The sequence below is a fragment of the Anolis carolinensis genome, chromosome 4, assembly GCF_035594765.1.
Source record: "Anolis carolinensis isolate JA03-04 chromosome 4, rAnoCar3.1.pri, whole genome shotgun sequence".
NCBI lineage: Eukaryota > Metazoa > Chordata > Lepidosauria > Squamata > Dactyloidae > Anolis > Anolis carolinensis.
In genome coordinates, this window is record NC_085844.1 from 136897291 (window position 1) to 136917547 (window position 20257).

Genomic DNA, 20257 nt, shown 5'->3' on the forward strand with positions numbered 1-20257 from the left:
CTTAGACCACATAAGAAATTAAGAGGTAAAGCTATTTTATATGTTTTACAAAAAAAATGTTTCTGCTAGAACCTGTAAGTAGTATATAGGCAAATGTGAGACTGATTGGTGTTCAGCATCTGCTTCACCAATGTGACTACTCTTTTTCAGAGATCTACTACTATCTTTCACATGTTCCAAACTTGCATTGAAATGGCTTTGAAATAAGTCAGGTTAACTCTTTAGTAAAGATAAAGTTTTTCCCCTTGATAGTAAGATTAGTTGAGTCCATCTCTGGGAGTGGTGCTCATTTCTATTTCTAAGCCAAAGAGCTGGCGTTGTCCATAGACACCTCCTAGGTTATGTGGCCAGCATGACTGCATTGAGTGCAGTTACCTTCCTGCTGGAGCGATACCTATTGACCTACTCACATTTACATGTTTTCCAACTGCTAGGTTGGAAGAAGCTGGGGATAATGACGGGATAAAGCTGGGGATAAATCCGCTCTTTGGATTCGAACCACCTACCTTTTGGTCAGCAAGTTCCGTAGCTCAGTGGTTTAACCTGCTGCGCCATCATGGCCCTGTTAATTCTTTAGTAGTTAGCAATAGTTAATAGTCAATCTAATTCAATCCAATAATTAAACAGACTGAAATTCCGAAAGGAGCTTGTATGGAGCAAATGAAGGTGATTGGGAAGTGGGGAGGGATAGGTGGTAGGGTTGCCAAAGTGGACAGAATGGCTCCAAAGATTTTCCAGGCCAGAGTTCATTAAACTGCCTAAGACCTTGGACCCATCTACACTGCCATATAATACTGCTTTAGAATGCAGTTTAACTACAGCTAAACTGCATTTTCTGGTAGTGTAGATGGAGCCTAAGAAACAATGCTAACTCCACTTTTGTTCCATCTTAAACTGAATGTTACATCAGTTTTTGAATTCTGAAGTGTTATGTTTAGAAGCATGTGGATTTTAAAAAATCCATCAATTATTATTTTTAAGGAAAATGATAAAAATGGTCTCCATGCTTTAGGAGATGATTAACAAATATAATATGTCAAATACCAATAACATGTAAGCAAACTTTTACGAGGAAAAATATTGGAAGCCTTAAGAAATAAACTGTCAGGAGCATCAAATCAGGTTAGATGTTTCTTACTCTGAAACATATAAAGCAATAACCACAGCTCTTCTTATTGTATTATGTATGAAGGTCTGAATTATAATGATTCAACTTTTTTCTTAACATACATGCTTTTCTGAACAATGTCCAGAACCACTTTGCTGCCCAAGCCTGGGGAAAATCAGGGTACTACTATTACTACCACTACTTTTTAAACTGTCTACATAATATAAAACAAGGTGAGGGTTTCTGATACCCCTTTCTTCCTGGAGCAAAACCTAAGATTTCTTTCATGTGCATAAATATACACAGAAGATTGGAAATTACACATAAAAAAGCAAGTGTAAATACTTACATGGCCCACTCTAGCTTTTCATTTTTTATTGAGTTATACAGGGTCTGAAACAATAACATAGTGTCAGTTCTTAACAAGTTCTTTAAATACAGTTCTTCTCTGCAGATGGTGTCCTCATCAATTCGATTAAGATGGTTCAATCATAAAGTGTTCTAATAGAAATAGTAGTTTTACTAGCTTATCAGGCCCGATCTAAAGGCACTTTCACACTGCACAGTTGTAGTGCAATGATTCCTCTTAAACTCCTATCATATTTTATGGAGCTCTAGAATATTTAGTATGCAAGGCATTATGATTCTCTGGTTGAGAGAATAATAATGGTCAGGAGTGCTTGCTACCAACTTTGGAAGATACACTAGTTATGCCCCTTCCTAGAATCCAAGGACCTACAGATGGCAATGCATGCCCTGGTAACCTCAAGGTTGGACTTCTGCAATGCGCTGCTACCGCTATACTAAATTCATAAACTCCAATTAGTTCAAAACATGGAAGCCAGATTGGTTACAGGAACATCTAGAAGTAAGCATATTGCATCCATATTAAAGTCACCCTAATGGTTGCAAAATAGTTTCTGTGTAAAATACAATGGGTTGGTTTTAACTTTGAAATCCCTACATAGTTTGGGTCTAGGTTATCTATAGGATCGCTTCAGGGCTTTAAAGTGGGCAGCCCCGCATTTCTGCCACATGCAGAATTCTGGGAAATGTAGTTTAGGGTGGGCCCTTTTGAATTCTCAGCTACACAGGTCTTCACCTTCCCAAACTACATTTCCCAGAATTCTGCAGATAGCAGCAATACAGGGCTGCCTGCTTTAAAGACCTGGTGTGATAACATGGTGGTTACTTCAACCAGCCAGAACCCAACTAGTGACCGTCACCCAGAGGACTTTTTCATCAGCTGCCCCAAAACTGTTCAATGACCTGCTGGAAGAGATCCGAAAACTAAACAAGCTATCAGAATTTAAATTCAACTGTAGATCCATCTCTTCTGGCAGGCCTACCCTGTCAACTTTGAACCATGAGTTTTGATTTACATTCTATTGCTGCCAAATGTTACATTTGTATCTGTGTTTGGTGTATGTTTTTTTATATTGGTGTGTTTTTATCTATGTATTTTATTGTATGTATTTTATGTGCATATGTTTTGACTTGCCTTGCCTTGCCTTGAGCCACCAGGAGAGGCGGTTATACATAAAATGTATTATATTATTATTATTATTATTATTATTATTATTATTAGGTAAAGGTAAAGGTTTTCCCCTGACATTATTAGTATTATTAGTATTATTATTCCATAAATCCAAGCATTCCATAGGATGTTGACCTGGCACTTAAAATAGAACCATAATGTTAGAAATGTGCAGAGAGAAAGGGCTCTAAGATGTTTTGCTGGCTGAGATGAATGACAACATGGATCTACCTTACATTCCAAGTATCAAAATTAGCTGAGTCTTATATCTGGCATCTTACATCTATTGCCACCAGAGCTTGCTGTCTTTCTTTGCTAGCCTTGTGTTACAAAAAAGCTTGACCATCTCAATTTTTATTCAAATTATTTGAATAATGAAAAACTACTTCTTATTTGTCATTTTTTTTACCTGACTATTCCTGTATATTTTTGAGCTTTATGTTACATTTCTTGAACTTATGAGTGTTTGGGAATGTTATAATGTTTGCAGAGGCTGGGGGAGTCCCTCTGTGACTTCTATCTGGGACCAATTGTGTGTATATCATGTGTAGATCTACCCTGGGCGGATGGTGAATGAGGGTTGGAGAAAAAAACTTTTAGTGTCTCATTGCAGTGCCTTTTCTGCAGGGAAAATGGAATTATGCTGAATTTATGAAAGAGTGGGTTTCTAGCCAATTCTACTCCTGCCTCAGGATAGCTTATGTGTGTCATGGCCAACTCATATAGCGAGGCCAAGGAGTGGTTTGAAGAGCCAACAGAGGAGATGGATGCCAGCAGCTCCCAGCAGTCTGCTATGCCTAGCTCAGCCACGGCCAAAGGTAAGTCATGGCCAACTCAGATTGTGAAGTAAGTAAACTCTCCCCAGCAGTATGTGCAGTCTTCTATAGGGATCTCATCACATGGAGAGGGGCAAGGCAAAGCAGAAGAAACTGTCTTCTTTCATTCCCTACTGTCAAGGTCCCATGCCTTTCCATCTTCTGTGATGGCAACACTCAGTTGCCATCACATTCTTTGTCTGCCTTTCTCTGTTTCTTCTCTTGTTGGGAATCAGGGAGCACCCAACTTCATCCCTCTGTTTCTTTGCACTGCTGCAACCACTGGAAGTATCCTTGCATAATGTGAAGGCCTCCACGGGACTCCATTTTAGTAGCACAGAGAAACGGAGGGAAGACTGCATGTGATGAGGTTGCAGGTGAAGTGAAGCAAGCATGTCTGAGTAAGCTACAGAAGGGTTAAACATACTCACACCTTTGGAGCCCCAGTTACAGAGCTCCTCAGGTCTCACAGATTAGCAGAAAATGCTCATTAATCTAGCAGCAGCTGAGATCTGGAGATATAAAGCTCTCAGTGCTGTGACACTCTTAATGTAGACATAGGCAATGTCATTATCTGACTTGAGTCTGATACCTATTTGCTTTTGGTCTGATTCTGCAGCTTCCTGGTTTTTTATGAGAGGACTTCTTTGATTTTTGGAATTGTTCTCATTGGTCTAGAACTCTTGCCTCTCAGAAGCAGGATAAAAATGGAGAATATTTGTCTCTATGAATACAGAGAGAGTAACAGACTTTTTAGACTCTCTAGGCATGGAAAAGGCTTGTGATCATGAGATGAACACCTCCTCCTATGAGCATGGAACAGTGTTTTTGTGTAAATGACTGTATAGGAAAAATGTTTTTATTGATTGAAAGAAAAATGTGCAAGTACAAGGAAAGGGTATCTAGGAAGTTGGAAAATAAAGAAAACACATGAGGTGGTGAAGTGATAGGACACATCTCAGGACCATAAAATGCATAAGTTGATATTGTGACTATTTAATACAGGGGTGGGGAAACTTTATCTCTTCCTCTGTGTGTTGTTGGACTGCCATTCCCATTAACCAGAACATTCACCAATGAATTGAATTTCAACTGATATATTTTTGACTACAATGGCATATAACTGCAGGCCCTTCCACGCAGCCCTATATCCCAGAATATCAAGGCAGAAAATCCCACATTATCTGAGTGTGGGCTCAGATAACCCAGTTCAAAGCAGATATTGTGGGACTTTCTGCTTTGATATTCTGGGATATAGGGCTGTGTGGAAGGATCCTGACAGGTGAGATGGCTCATTTTATTCCATTCTGATACTGTGTGTTAACTCTAGGGATTCCTGTCTCAATGGCCAACTCCTCTCCTGCTTCAGAATGCAATGGGGAAACGCTTATTGAAAAGATCTAATGGAAGACCTTCTCATACTAACCTCCCACAATAATATTCAGTTCTGTAGCTACACATCTGCAATTTGTGTGCTTTTGACTATTCATGTAGATCATTTCTACAAATTAAAAGTGATGTGGTTTATCATAACTGTAGGAGATATATATATATGAAAAATGGGTAGGGGAACATCCATAATTCATTTTTATTACTGTATATTAATATGCAGAACTGCAGTCATAGACACTCGCATTTCCAGTAATACCAGTAAACCTCCCTCTTATCTTTTCCTGAAACAGCATTACCTTTAAGAGGTCCTTTGCAAAATCCGAGCCATCATTCAGTCCATCCAGATTTGCAGTAAATTGTTGGCATGACATCTTTTTCCCAATATTCTATAATGCAGAAGAGCAGATCACTGAATAGTTTGGTTTAAATGCTACATTCAAGCTATAAATATGCAGATACTGAGGCAAAGGTTTATCATATACAAGTTTCTCTTATAGTAGGTCAGACAAAAACAACAACAACAGTACAAAACAAAAAGAGGGAGAGAATAATTTGTAAGCTGCTAAGCAGTGACTGGTTCAGGTTACCGACATTTGCGTGCAAATATGAAATTAATACACCTGTCCAGCAATCTCAAACTCTCCTCCAAGCTTTTTTGAGAAATGGGCAAGTCATCAATTGCCATCACAGTGGCCTCTTTTCCTAAAATGTATTTGAAATATGTGTATATTAGCTCCCCAAATGTTATCTGGTAAAATGCCAGAATTCTGAAAAAAACTGCTGACTCACTGATTACTTTCTATAGTTCCAGACTGTTAGCTCTGAACCCTGCTTGCATTTTGCTGAGCAATATGACTATTACTACACAATTGACTACTTTTATAATATTTATGATGGTCTGGTGAAGGCAACTCAGATGTCAATGTGATTCGTAGTAGTATGGAAGCAGGCATGTAACTCGCAGTAGAACTTGGGCAGAGGAACCAGCTATGACATATTAAATGTGAAAAAATAGTAATGTTAAGAGTATCTGATTCACCTTCAGCATTTTCTGAGAAGGTAAAATAGGGAAAGTTATGACAACCTTAAACTGTGTCAGGTCATTGGTGTATCCAGCCTAATACTGTTGATAGTGAATGGTTGCAACTCTGCTTCCATACCTTTATTTGTTTATTAATTATTACCTCAAGGGTATCCAGAGTTAAATAAATAATCAAACAGGGCAATATATGAGAGGTGGAGAAGATGGAGTTAATGAGCAAAGACCATAGAGAATTAAAAAAAAATCAGGACTCATTATCTATGTGTACATAATGAGATATCTTGGAGATGGGATCCAAATCTAAACATGAAATTCATTGATGTTTCATATATAACTTATACACATAGCCTGAAGATTATTTTATTTATTAATTTAATAAATTTGTGCCCGAAACAAAGTTTCTGTACAATTAATCACCAGCAAAGCAAAGGTATGACTATTTCAGTCACGTAGGTGAGCAATTTTGTATTTTGAAGTATTTTAGATTTCAGAATTCTGGATAATGCTCAACCCCTAATTATTTGTTCTGACATGAAAAATTGGTTTCTCAACAGTTGGGAAACCCTGTTAAGAAGAACAATAGCCCAGTAAAAATTCTTTGCAATTTTCTCCTAGCATCAAGCATCCCAAGTGTTGTGAACAATCTGTATAGAAAAAAATATGTAGGATTGTTGGGTAGTTTTGTATGTGAACATTTTTCCACATTGTGAGAATAAGATGCTTGAAGCAGTTCAGCCCACCACATGAAACCCATGCCCATTTTGACTGATAAGATCTAGCACCGTGGTTCTCAACCTAGGGTCCCAGATGGTTCTGGCCTACAACTCCCAGAAATCCCAGCCAGTTTTCCAGCTGTTAGGATTTCTGGGAGTTGAAGGCCAAAAACATCTGGGGACCCCAGGTTGAGAACCACTGATCTAGCAGGATTGGAGGGTTCAGAGGATAGTAAATGCTTCATTATGTCAGAAGGAGGTGCTTGCTGCCTTAAAGGAAGTGGTCATCCTGAAAAGGATCTTGCTGGGCTCAGATGTGAGAACTCCTATCCTACTGCAGTGAGGAGGATTGGGGGAAACACGGCTGTACATGGATGCACATGTTGGGTGGGAAAGGCTGTGGTTGAAAACTAGGTTTTGAAGGTAAGGGAGAACAAGCATCACAAATTTCATCATCCAGTTTGATAGAGTTTATATGCCTTTGGGTTGTGTGGTTTTAATTAATTGATTTTGAGATTGAGATGTTTTAACTTTTTGATTTTAATGTACAGTATATGTTTTGTTTTGTTTTATTGTATGTATGTATATGAGGCATTTAATTAGGCCTTTTCATAAGCCGCTCTGAGTCCCCTTCGGGTAAGAAGGGCAGGGTATAAATACAGTAAATAAATATAAATAAGTACTCATTCTGCCCCACAATCTATTCAGAAATAAAGTTACAGAGACCTTATCTTATATGCTACCTGGCAACGCTAATGTGGGCATATGGGCAAGGAGAGAAGGGGTTAAACAAGAGAACAGTTTCATTGAAGGTGCAGTGTTGGATCAGTGGACCTGACCCCATTACTCAACTAACGATTAGCCAGCTACACTGCAGAGAAAAATGAATGCAGATTCCCATGTTGCACAAGAACAGTTTAGAGGTATGTGTGGATGGTGGGAAGTTTTGTGGAAGTTTCTTTAAAATAGAGAGAGAGAGCCAAGGGCGATGTCTTTCAGCCATGTTAAATTATTTCTGAAAATACCCCTGAGTGAGGCATCAGAGCAAATAAGATGACCCAAATGCTCTCCATTATTCTACTTTCTTCAAAGAATGTCATCTCAACACTTAATAGTTGGGTTAAGTAGGCAACTATCAACTATCTTTCTGGCTGCTAGTGCTGTGTTGTTTCTGCAACTAGTATGAACAAGGGCTGTTTTCCTGCTTCCATGACCTAAGCCAGAAAATTGCACAAGCACCTTAAGTTTTCCTTGAAGATATACAACAACAATAAATAAGAGACCAATGTTGTGTGGTGGTTTGAGTGTTGGACGAGGAGACTGTCCAACATTCTAACCAGCACAATTATAAGACCTTTCCACTCAGCCATGGAAATTCACTGGATGACCTTGGGCAAGTAAGATTCTGCTCAGGCTCAGATGAAGGCAAAGGCAAATCCCTCTGAACAAATCTTGCCAAGAAAAACTCCATGATAGGGTTGCCATAAGTTGGGAACAACTTGAAGGCATATAGCAACAATATTTTTCAAAGAGTTTAAATACTGTATAGTAGGCCTGCTCATTATGTGAGCTTACAGAATGTATTTTAGGAGCTTTCAGTGCCACAGGATCATACAGGAGGACCAAGCAATGCTAAGAAAAGTGTTCTCTCTAGTCTTCACTACTAGACTTGTGCACAGATTTGTTTTCTACCAGTACCTTTGGGAGCAGGTAACGGTAAGGGCCCTCTTGGAACAAAAACCTGCCCGCAACAAAAGCAAGTAGGAGCTGATCTTCGCTCCTCCTCTCCATTCAGCATCACAGTTGAATCTTTTTGGTTTTCTTTGATTTCCCTTATTCTTTTTATTAGTTGGAGTGGCTGGGAGTTGGGGACCTGAGGGTGAGGTGCATTTGGGGACATTCACTCTTTTAGCTTCTTTTTCTCCTTCTCTTCCTCTCCTTCAGAAAATACTTCTAAAAGATAATAATAATTATTAATAATAGTAATCCCAGTAAACAAAAAGAGAAGCCTACTTCTTCTCTAGAGTAGAAAATAGAAACAGCTTTAAGGCATCAAACCCCAAGCAGAAAGGCGATTGCAGACAAGAGAGGGGATTTTTAAGGTAGTCCAGGGTGGATAGCTCCACTGACCTACAGGCCATCGCTCTTCCTTCCCTGGGCTTCCTTAAAATGCCTTGGAAAGCTGTGTGGTATGGTGTTGGTGGTGGGAGAGAAAGTGCACGTGCCTGCCTCTCCTTTAGAGTAGAGCAGCTTTAAGAAGCATTAAACCCGGTCTCCTCTACAAAGGGAAAAAATCCAGAAAGAGTGGTAACGCTGATGCTTTTTAAAATCCAGGCCTTAATGAAGGATATGGAAGGGGGCCTGTGGGAAGTCTCCCCCTCCTAATAGGCTTGATATTCTCTGTTGCTGACACCCAGGCTCTCTTAAAGGGAAGAAAGAAAAGACTCCTAGGACAAAGGGGAGCCTTTTAAGTTCTCCATTGCTGCCAATGGGCCAAAAAGAACAGTTTTTTGGATGCTAATGAAAACGCCCATTCAGCAGTGTACCCATTTTCGGGAGGTGCTGGAAAATGGATATGGGGGGCTTTCGGTATCTGGCAAGCTGAAATGGATAGCGATTCACCCAAAATACACAAGTATAATTATAAGGTCAACCTCCACCGGCAGGTCTGCAGGGAGTTGAGAGAACACTTCTTTAGGCATTGCTAGGTCTTCCTGCATGGTTTTGTGTTGTGTTTTGAACAGAAGACCAAGGCATAATTAATTTCAGATAAGAAAATTAGAGTTCCAGATTATACTCAAAACCAACTTCCTGTGAGTAATATGTTTTTTGGGGGTATTAATTAATCCCCCAAAAACATATTAATCCTCAAAAATATAATAAACATATTAATCTCAAAAACAGAATATTGTAATGGATCCGCTACATAATACACAGGCATGCATATATCTCGTTGGAGGTGGTCTCAAAAGTCTAATAAACAGTAATATTAGAACACAAGAATCTGCTAGAAGTAGAAAAGAGATACACCATGAAAAGCATTATAATTAGCCAATTTTGTAAACAAAATGTTAATTAGAATCATAGAATAATAGTTGGAAAAGAGCTCATGGGCCATCTAGTCCAACCTCCTGCCAAGAAGCAGGAAATCGCATTTCTCCTCTCAAGGAGAGCACTTGGGAGATATTTTCCCCTAGGTACCAAATACTATGCACCTAAACTTGTGGGCAATGAAACATCACTTGATGTTTCACCTCAGACAGCAAAAAATCTAGGGTTGATCGTAGATCCAGTTTGTAGTTATGGATTTCTTAATTTTAATATACCAAAATGAGTTTGAGGAATCAAGTGTAGGGAATCACATTTCATTTTTCTCAAAGTATAATATTTTGTGGAATAAACTACATGCAATGTTAGATACAATGAATGCAGTTTACAACCCTATCATTTGTACTCTAAATTAAGCATATGTTGACTCACTCTTTACAAGAATCAGTGTGCATGGGTTGGGAAAGTTCTAAACCCATGCACAAAAACTGCATTTAACCCCATTTAACCACCTCCTGTTACCAGCACAAAACAACCCTACATTGATGCCAATACATTTTCCTCCTTTTAAATCCCATTGTATGTGAAAGGAGCCAACCTTTCAATGAAAATTAAATGCAGGGAAGGTTTACATTTCTCCTAGTGACAAATACTGTTTTCCAACCTATGTTTATGTTTGAGAAAAAACATGGTGTGCATTAAATTCTATATGATTGCAAGAATTCCATATTACTTTTTACTTAGCATAACCGCATGTATACTTAGCTTAGTAACAGAGTTGATAAGAAAACCTGGTAATGAATTGTCAAGGTGTATTGCGACACCAGCAAGAGTGACTGATGTGGATTGTGCACCAATGTGCATCAGTGTACAATGCACATTAGGATCAATGCACACCAGTGTGCAATGTACAGAGGGACTTATAGGAATCAGTGCAAAATGCATATTGGTCACTTTGTTGATTCTACTACATAGTAATGTAACAACGGCCCTCTATTGGACACGGAAGCAATAGAACTGTCTAGTTCAAATTCCCATAGATATGTTCACTTACGAAGTCATTAGTCCCCAACAGAATTCCAGGTTATGTAACTAACACTCCAGGAAATCCTAGATCAGTGGTTCTCAACCTATGGGTCTCCAGGTGTTTTGGCCTACAACTCCCAGAAATCCCAGCCAGTTTACCACCTGTTAAGATTTCTGGGAGTTGAAGACCAAAACATCTGAGGACCCACAGGTTGAGAACCACTGCCCTAGATCAGGGGTCCCCAAACTAAGGCCCGGGGGCCGGATGCGGCCCTCCAAGGTCATTTACCTGGCCCCCGCCCTCAGTTTTATAATATAATATTTGTATATCATTTTAAATAATATAATATATTGTATATACATATAATATTGATAATATTATGTTATTCGATATAATACTAATAATATCATATAATAATATTATATGTTATATATTACATATAATATTACAGTATAGTGGTATAGTTCAATATAGTAATATATAATGCTAATATTGTGCTATGCTAATAATATATTGTATTCACATACAGCTGCTCTGAGTCCCCTTCAGGGTGAGAAGGGCAGGATATAAATGTAATAAACGAATAAATAAGTAGTTTTAGACCTAGGCTCGCCCAAAGTCTGAAATGACTTGAAGGCACACAACAACAACAATCCTAATTAACTTGACTATCTCATTGGCCAGAAGCAGGCTCACATTTCCCATTGAAATCCTGAAAGGTTTATGTTGGTTACAATTGTTTTCATTTTTAAATACTGTATTGTTCTTTCATTGTTGTTGTTTTGCACTACAAATAAGACATGTGTAGTGTGCATAGGAATATGTTCATTTTCAAATGATAATTCGGCCCCTCCACAGTCTGAAGGGTTGTGGACCGGCCCTCTGCTTTAAAAGTTTGAGGACCCCTGCCCTAGATTAATAGTTAACATGCCCTCCCCATGTTTCATACAAACAAAGAAACACCAGATGCCACAAATTTATATAAAGGTATCCATAACTTCACTTACCACCTGAGAAAGAGTTAAAAGTGCAAAAATAAGAGGATCCAGGAGCAGGAGAGAAAGAGAAAGGAGGAGAGAGGAAAGAAGACATTAATGTAACATGTTCCATTCAAGCTCAGGAAAATCTTCCACAAGCTTAGTCCTAGGGAGTTTATTCACTTCACTTATGGAAGAATTGGGGAGTCCGGATGTTGAGTTTTGGATCCTCCAGAACAGACATAAAGAATGCTAAGTCAACATTCTATGTGTACCATAGAACTAATCCAAAGAGTTAATAAGCAAAAAAACGTGTTTTGATAATACATCATTGCAGATTAGATATTGAGGACCCACATGACTGGAGGTCCTACAACAGAAGATGTGAAATCAGTTTTGCTCACTTCCTTTTAATGGGGTGCCATGTAATACCATCATCCAATCATTTTCATCACCCACTTGCCCATAGTTCTTTCTTTTTTCTTCAGACTGCAGAACATCAAACATGTAGCAATTCCTCCATCTCTTTATGTAAATAGTGATAATTCAGGAGCATGAATTTAATACAGCACAGGTCATACTTATTATGATCCATCCAGCAACTGTGTTTGATTATTTTTAACCTATCATTTAATTACTGCTAAAAGCTTTTCTGGAGATACACGTTTTAATAAAAAATGACTGTAATACCATAATGCTATAATATTGATTTTAAGAAAACATTAAGCCAATTCAGTCTTGTTGTTAAAATCATGGTGGCTTGATTTATTTTTTTAAGACAATGAACATCACTGATTGTGTTAAGAGTCTTATAGCACTAAGCTTCAGTCATACAAAATTAATCATTCCAGCACTAAGATATTATCGCACTATATCTTCCTTTCATTTAAAAAATAGGTTGGAAATGGTTTAGCATTAATTAAAATACTTCATTATAAAATAAAATTTTAAAATAAACAGGGCACAAAATGAAACCCACCGCAAAGAACTAAATCAAGCCTTGAACCACCATCCAAGGGATTTAGGAAATGGCATTATCAATGGGGAGGGGTTGATTGTGAATGTAAATTTTTAATTGACAGTGCTTCTGCTGGTGGTAGGACCCAAAAGAGGTGTTATGGAAAGTGAATGTCTTTCAGCCTCCTGGACTCAGATTTCCTCCCTATTTTTAAGAGAAGCCCTGATCAGGATCTTTAGCAATCCCAACTCAAAGCCTGTGGGATTTATTGCCTGCTCCCACTGGCTATAAAACATATAATGCTAAGCAGCCTGATGCTTGTTTTTTTTTAAAAATTAAAAATAATGGGTGATCACTTCCTTAAGCTATCCACAGAGATTAAAATGGTCAGACCAAAACATAACAGGAATTACACATCCATAAAGAGTGCAGTGCTCTCAATGATATGCAAAGACAATTGTTAGTCTACTAGTAACATATATAGCGGAGCAACAGTTGCAGTTTTGGATGGATAACCTATGTGAGGGCCAGGGACCAATTTTTGCACCTTTGCATGCTGTCTCAGCATGTTATGGCTCACCCACAGTCTCAAAATATCAAGATATTGTGCTATGTGTTGTTGCAATGTCTGTGTGCAGAATAATTTCTACATATTAAAGACCTCATCATATGTACTGTTGGAACTGCCTTATCCAAGTCCCTTTTCATGTGTTCTTTCATATATTTATTTGAGATAGTCAAGCTTAGTCCTTCTCACCTTTCTGGTATTTTTTGTGGAGGAATATATTGAAAGGATTCTACTGTTTGGAATGAAGTGATTTTAGAGATGAAAAATAGTGACATGTATTGTGGTAAGATTCTTGCTTTGGGGCCATGATTCTGGTGTGAGAAGAGATTCTTCCAGGAAGCCCTGCCACACCGGGGAGATCAAAGCCTGCAATTGAAAAACACTTTTTGCAGTAGTGTTGCTCCTTTTGTAGTATTTTTGAGTGCTGAACTTGAAAAACACAACAATAATGGTGAGCCACACACAATTCTTTCACAATTTCAATAGAAATTCCATTCAGTTACATCTTACAATACTGAAGGCAAAGCAAGCCGTCAAAAACTGTATATGAAGGGGCATATTTGAGGCAATTTGTGGACTTCAAATGTCAAATTCTGTAAATCTAAAAAAAGCATTTATTACCCTCCAATTTTGCAGGTCAGTGTTATGGGAGTTTTTGCCCAAAATTAAATATTCCAAACTCTGCCTACAATACCCTATTTTAGCTCTTTTCTCTTCCAGATCATGGAATCTGATTTCATAAAACAGAGTGAATATGTGTGATCAACACAATAAAAAGTGAAGTTGGTGGGATGAGGATGAAGGGTAATTGCTCTAGGATACACATGTCAAAAGGAAGGCCCGTGGGTCAGATCTGTCCCACTATGTCATTTTATATGGCCCATGAGACTTTCAATGTCAGAGCAACATAGTCACATTTACACAGTCTTACAAATTACACATGGCTCTTTGAAGGCAGCCTTAAAGCTGATATGACCCTTGGTTAAAATGAGTTTTATAGCCTTGTTCTAGGGTTATGTGTAAACTCTTTTACTGCATAAGGAGCATGTCTGTGACCTGGGATTTGATTTATTCAAATATCAAAACTGTCCAGGAGGAATCCTAAGAGTCTCAGAAACCTGATCAGGAGCATTTCAACCTTAATTATGTGGGGGGGGGGGGGGGGAGACAGTATTCTTGAGGGCAAGAGTTCGTCAAATGCTAGAGATCATAGTCTGACTATTATAGAAAGAACTAAGCAAATAATACAACAATCCACCACTATGAGGAGAAAAACATAAATAAGCAGCTAGGGGAATGACTCAGAGTTTTAGATGTCTCTACACTAATGCACTGAGCATGGGAAATAAAGAACATGAACTTGAATCCTTAACACAACAAAGCAAATACGATGTAATAGCCATCACTGAATGCAGTAATAGAGGAATATAACCTATTTCAGAGAAACAGATCAAACAGAAAAGGACAAGGAATAACATTATGTATTTACACCTGTAAATAGATCAATTACTTAAATCCTGGAAGTCAGGTTGAGAGCATCTGGGGAAAAATTAAGGGTGAGAAAAACAACAGGGATGTCTCTATGGGGATTTACCGTATTTCGAGCCAAACTGAAGATGTAGATTATGCCTTGTGGAACAGATGGCAACATATATTGAGAAAGCAGTAATGTAGTAGTAATGGGATTTTTCAATTATCCTGATATTGTTGGAAGCCAAACTATGTCAAGAATGTCAAGTCCAACCACTTGGCTTGCAGACAGTTTCATTGCTCAGAAGGTGGAAGAGGCAGCAAGGGGATCAATTATTTTAGATCTGATCCTACAGTGATTTCCAGGTTATGGCATGGAACTGACAAGATACTTAGAAGAGAGGGACTGCCATATGTCATTGCATAAATAGCTGCCACCATGTAATAATCGCACTCCCATTTTGGGAGGTTGCAAAATTGGTATTTTTGCTTTCCTCGCATATTAGTTGCACTGTTGATTCAACAAAGGTGCTTCACTCAGTTGCCCACCACCCTACCCCCCTTTTCAGGCATGGCGCTTCACTCACTCGCCAACTCACTAACTCTTTCAGTCACAGTGCCTTATTCAACTGCATGAAGCACTATGCCTGAAAGATGAGCGGGCACATAGACGAGTGAAGTGGTGCTTCATTCACTCCCTCCCTCACTTGCCTGAATGCTGAGCAGGCAAATAAGCAAATGAATAAAGCACCACATCACTTGCTCATACGCCCACTCACCTTTCAGATATGGTGCTTTATGTGGCTGAAGGAAGAGCTGTGCCTGAAAGGTGAGCGGGAGAGTGGAAGGACTCTATCCCACGGACAGGAGGAAAGTGGGGTGGGGGAAGCATCCGTAACAGCGAAGACCCGACTTACTCCAGCAGTGTTCGTCTTTGGGGATGGCAACCTATCCCACGATTTTTCCCTGTCTTTTTCCTGCTTTCCTTCACTTCCCCCTGCTTTCTTCAATCAGGAGTCAGGGAACACCCAACTGAAAATGGACTTATCTCTCCATCATCACATTCTGGCAAGATGGATTTCTACACATAGCAACCGGAAGTGGCTGTGTGTTATGGCATAGCCTCCATTTTGCTAGTGAACGAAGATGGTCAGTAAACAGGGAAATTTGAGTGGGAGAAGGTCCCATGAGTGAAGCAGCACTTCATTCAACCATGCACCCAATTTTTTTCATTGTGAAATAGTTGCACCCGACTTTTTTCTGTCAAAAATGTGTGACTACTGTGTGATTAAATGTGGCATGTTCTTCTCGCATAATCAGACTCAAACTCTAGACTTTAAGAAAACATCAGGAAATATTACGTATGAGACTGTAGTCAGGAATACTAAAAGGGAGGGAAGTTCATGATGGACTGGAGCCTCTTAGGCCGTTTCTATACATAAATTAAATCCCCTTTGGAGCGGGTTTAAGAAACCCGCTCCAAAGGGGGTTTAAATCCACACAGGCAGTGGGAAAAACGGGCTTCCCCCTTTGGCTGTCCACATGCCATCCCGGTATGATATGTGGCCATCCAACCCCCCCCCCCCCCAAATCCTTAAAAATAAAAATAAAACTCACTGGGAGCCATTTCGCTCTTCTTCCTACATGAGGTAACATACCAATGATGACCAAAAACATGGGGGGGGGGGCAGGAGTGATTTGCCCCTCCTTCATTTCGGGCGTCATTGGTATGTTCTATCAGGTAGGAAGAGATGCCAAATGGCTCCCGGTGAGGTTCCTTTTTATTTTTTTAGGTTTTTGTGGGGGGTTTGGGGGAGGGGGTAGGTGTCCTTGCAGTTTCCCGGCCTAAACTAGCTTGGAAAACTGTGGGACTGCTGTCTGGACTCCAAAGTAGGAAGGACATAAATAGTCAGATAACCAGATAATAAGAACAACTACCTTCATGAACCTTTTATATCAACTGAATTGGACATGGCCCTCAATAAATGTAAAAATAGCAATGCAGCTGGCCTGGACAATCTACGGATGGAACAAATTAAGAACTTTGGCCCAAAAGCAAGGTGCTGGCTGCTGAAGATGATGAACAACTGCATTGCATCCTGTCAGATTCCCAAAATCTGGCGGAAAGCAAGAGTCATAGCCATCTTGAAACCAGGTAAAGACCGTAATGACCCAAAAAGCTATAGACCAATCTCCTTGTTGTGCCATCTTTACAAAGTTCTGGAGAGACTTATTTTGAATAAAATTATGGAAAAAAATAGACCCATGTTTGATTCCAGACCAAGCTGGCTTCAAAAGCTACACATCACAAGTGTTGAATTTGACTCAGCACATAGAAGATGGGTTTGAAAGGCAGCAGATTACAGGAGCTGTCTTCACAGACCTGTCAGCAGCTTATGACCCTGTAAACCATCACCTTCTCCTGAGAAAAACTTATAATATCACAAAGGACTACCACCTCGCCTGCTTCATGGGAAATCTGCTACAAAACAGGAGCTTTTTTGTTGAATTCCAGGGTCAGAGAAGCAGATGGCAAAAACAGAAGAACAACCTCCCTCGGGGAGCGTGCTTGCTCCCTCCCATCAATATTTAACATTTACACAAATGACCAGCCACTGCCAAAAGCGATAGAGAGTTTCATCTATACTGAAGAGCGTGCCAACACCACCCAAGCAGGGAGCTTTGAAATGGTTGAACAGAAGTTCTCCGAAGCTTTAGGTGCTCTTACTGCCTATTATAGGGGAAACCAACTGATCCCTAATCCATCTAAAACACAGACATGTGCTTTCCACCTTAAGAACAGACAAGCATCTCGAGCTTTCCAGGGAAGGAATCCTACTGGAGCATTACAGCACACCAAAATACTTGGGAGTTACTCTGGAACGTGCTCTGACTTACAAGAAGCACTGCTTGACTATCAAGCAAAAAGTGGACATTAGAAATAACATTGTACGAAAGCTGACTGGCAGGGCCGGCCCAACACGGAGGCCACGTGAGGCTGCCGCCTCGGGCGCAGGCCCGGGGGGGGGCGCCGTGAGGCGCCCTGGCCCCGCCTCCCATGCTGCGTGAGAGGCGGGGTCAGGGTGAGCTGCACGGGAGGCTCCCGCGCAGCTCAGCCTCGCCGGCCTGGCCTTTTCCAGGGGGCCAGACTGCAGCAAAGGCCCTTGCAGGCTGCAATCGCGGCCTGCAAGGACCTTTGCTGCAGTCTGGCCCCCTGGAAAAGGCCAGACTGGCAAGCTGAGCTGCGCGGGGGGGCGGGGCCAACCCTGGCCCCGCCCCCATGCCCTGGCCCCGCCTCTCACGCTGCGTGAGAGGCGGGGCCAGGGCGACCTGCGTGGGAGGCGGGGCCAACCCTGGCCCCGCCTCCCACGCAGCTCACCCTGGCCTCGCCTCTCATGCTGCGTGAGAGGCGGGGCCAGGGTGCGGGAGGGGGGGCCCGCCGGCGGGGCGCAGGAGGCGGGGGGGGCGCAATTTCCCCTCCCCGCTTTATATAAAAAAATATGTCCGGCCGGCCCTGCTGACTGGCACAACCTGGGGATTACAACCAGACACAGTGAAAACATCTGCCCTTGCGCTTTGCTACTCTGCTGCTGAATACACATGCCCAGTGTTGAATACACATGCCAATACACATCTCACCATGTTAAAACAGTGAATGTGGCTCTTAATGAGACATGCCACATTATCACAGGATGTCTACGTCCTACACCACTAGAGAAATTATACTGCCTAGCCAGCATTGCACCACCTGACATCCGCCGGGAAGTAGCAGCCAACAATGAATGGACCAAGGCATTGACATCTCCAGTCCATCCCCTGTTCGGATATCAACCAGCATGCCAACGCCTTAAATCAAGAAATAGCTTTCAAAGATCTACAGAGATACTCGCAGGAACACTTCAGCAAGCGAGAGTCCAAAAGTGCCAGGCTAAAACCTAAATCAGTGGCTGACGCCAGATGAGAGACTTCCCCTTGGGCACACAGAAGACTGGGCAACTTAGAAGGTGCTGAACAGACTGCGCTCTGGCAGCACGAGATGCAGAGCCAACCTTAAGAAATGGGGCAACAAAGTGGAGTCTGCAACATGTGACTGTGGAGAGGAGCAAACCACAAACCATCTACTGCAGTGCATTCTGGGCCCTGCTACATGCGCAATGGAGGACTTTCTAACAGCAACACCAGAGGCACTCCAAGGGGCAAGCTACTGGGCAAAAGACATTTAGTATTAATGCCAAGATTTTTTTTTTTCTTTAAAAAATCTCTATGTTTGCAAATCCATTATAACTTGTACCCTTGGTTTGCTTCTGAAATGAGAAATAAAAATAAATAAATCTCGCGCCTTCCTGGAAGGCACAGAATAAACCCACTAACAAATTAATTCACCACAAACCAGGGTTTTCCTGCTTTTTGGCTAATTAATGTGTGTTTTCCAAAGACGTCATTTGGACAGCCTTCTTTTTGTGGTGGGAAGTCCCTCAGTAAAGGGGCTGTCAGGATGCGCCCTCAAATTCAAGATATTGGAGGCACAATTTCAAAGAGTTCTAATGAGGAGTAAAATGGGATGCATATAAAGAAACCAGAATGGGTGACTAAAGAACTGTCAGCTGAACTAAGATTTAAAGGGAAGATGTACATGAAATGGAAAAGGGGGAGAGGAATAACCAAAGATGAATTCAAGCAAATATCCAGCGTGTGTAGTGAGAAAATCAGAAAAGCGAAAGCACAAAAGAGGCTCTGATATTCTAGAGATCAAAAACAATAAACAGGGATGGCTTTTTGGACAGATCCATGGCAAAAGGAAGAATAAGGAAATGGTAGGATCTCTATGTGGACAGAATGGTAAAGTGCTAACGGGACAGCAAAAAGGCAGAAATACTCAACAATTTATTTGGCTCAGTCTTCTCCCAAAAGGAAAATTATGCCCAACCTGGGGAAATTTAACAAATTATTCAATTGGGGAAACAGCACAAAATAGGCTAAATGAATTTAAATCTCCTGGGCCAATTTAGCCTGGAGAAAAGAAGGTTAAGATGTGGCATAACAGCCATATTTACATACAGTAGAGTCTCACTTATCCAAGCTAAACGGGCAGCAGAAGCTTGGTTAATAAGGAGGGATTAAGGAGAAGCCTATTAAACACCAAATTAGGTTATGATTTTACAATTTAAGCACCAAAACATCATGTTATACAACAAATTTGACAGAAAAAGTAGTTCAATACGCAGTAATGTTATGTTGTAATTACTGTATTTACGAATTTAGCACCAAAATATCACGATATATTGAAAACATTGACGACAAAAATGGCTTGGATTATCCACAGGCATGGATAAGCGAGGCTTGGATAAGTGAGACTCTACTGTATTTGAAAGGACATGATATAGTAAATGGAGCAACCTTGTTTTCTACTGCCCCAGAGATTAGGACACAGAGCAATAGATTCAAATTGCAGGAAAAGAGATTCCACCTTAAAATGTGACCCCAAAGAGAAGAGTCTCATTCTTTTGAGGTTTTTCAACAGAAACTGGCTGGCGCTCTGTGGAAGTGTTTTGATTGTGTATTGCTGTTTGGCAGGAGATTGAACTGGATGGCCCTTGTAGGC

At 40.5% G+C, this 20257-nt stretch overlaps 1 protein-coding gene across 3 annotated transcripts in view; it reads right to left on the minus strand.

Moving 5' to 3' along the window:
* psd2 (pleckstrin and Sec7 domain containing 2) overlaps positions 1 to 20257 on the minus strand; it is a 90989-nt gene that overhangs the window by 20325 nt on the left and 50407 nt on the right. The window contains exons 1-3 of one of the 3 annotated variants that reach the window (XM_062977893.1): positions 11690 to 12863; positions 5149 to 5238; positions 1458 to 1501 (exon numbers count right to left, since the gene is read on the minus strand). In XM_062977893.1, the coding sequence (XP_062833963.1) occupies positions 1458 to 1501; positions 5149 to 5223 (119 nt within the window). In that variant the 5' untranslated portion in view covers positions 5224 to 5238; positions 11690 to 12863. Of the gene's footprint in view, positions 1 to 1457; positions 1502 to 5148; positions 5240 to 11689; positions 12864 to 20257 lie in introns of those variants that run through there. The other 2 variants (XM_062977892.1, XM_062977891.1) reach the window with 2 other exon arrangements.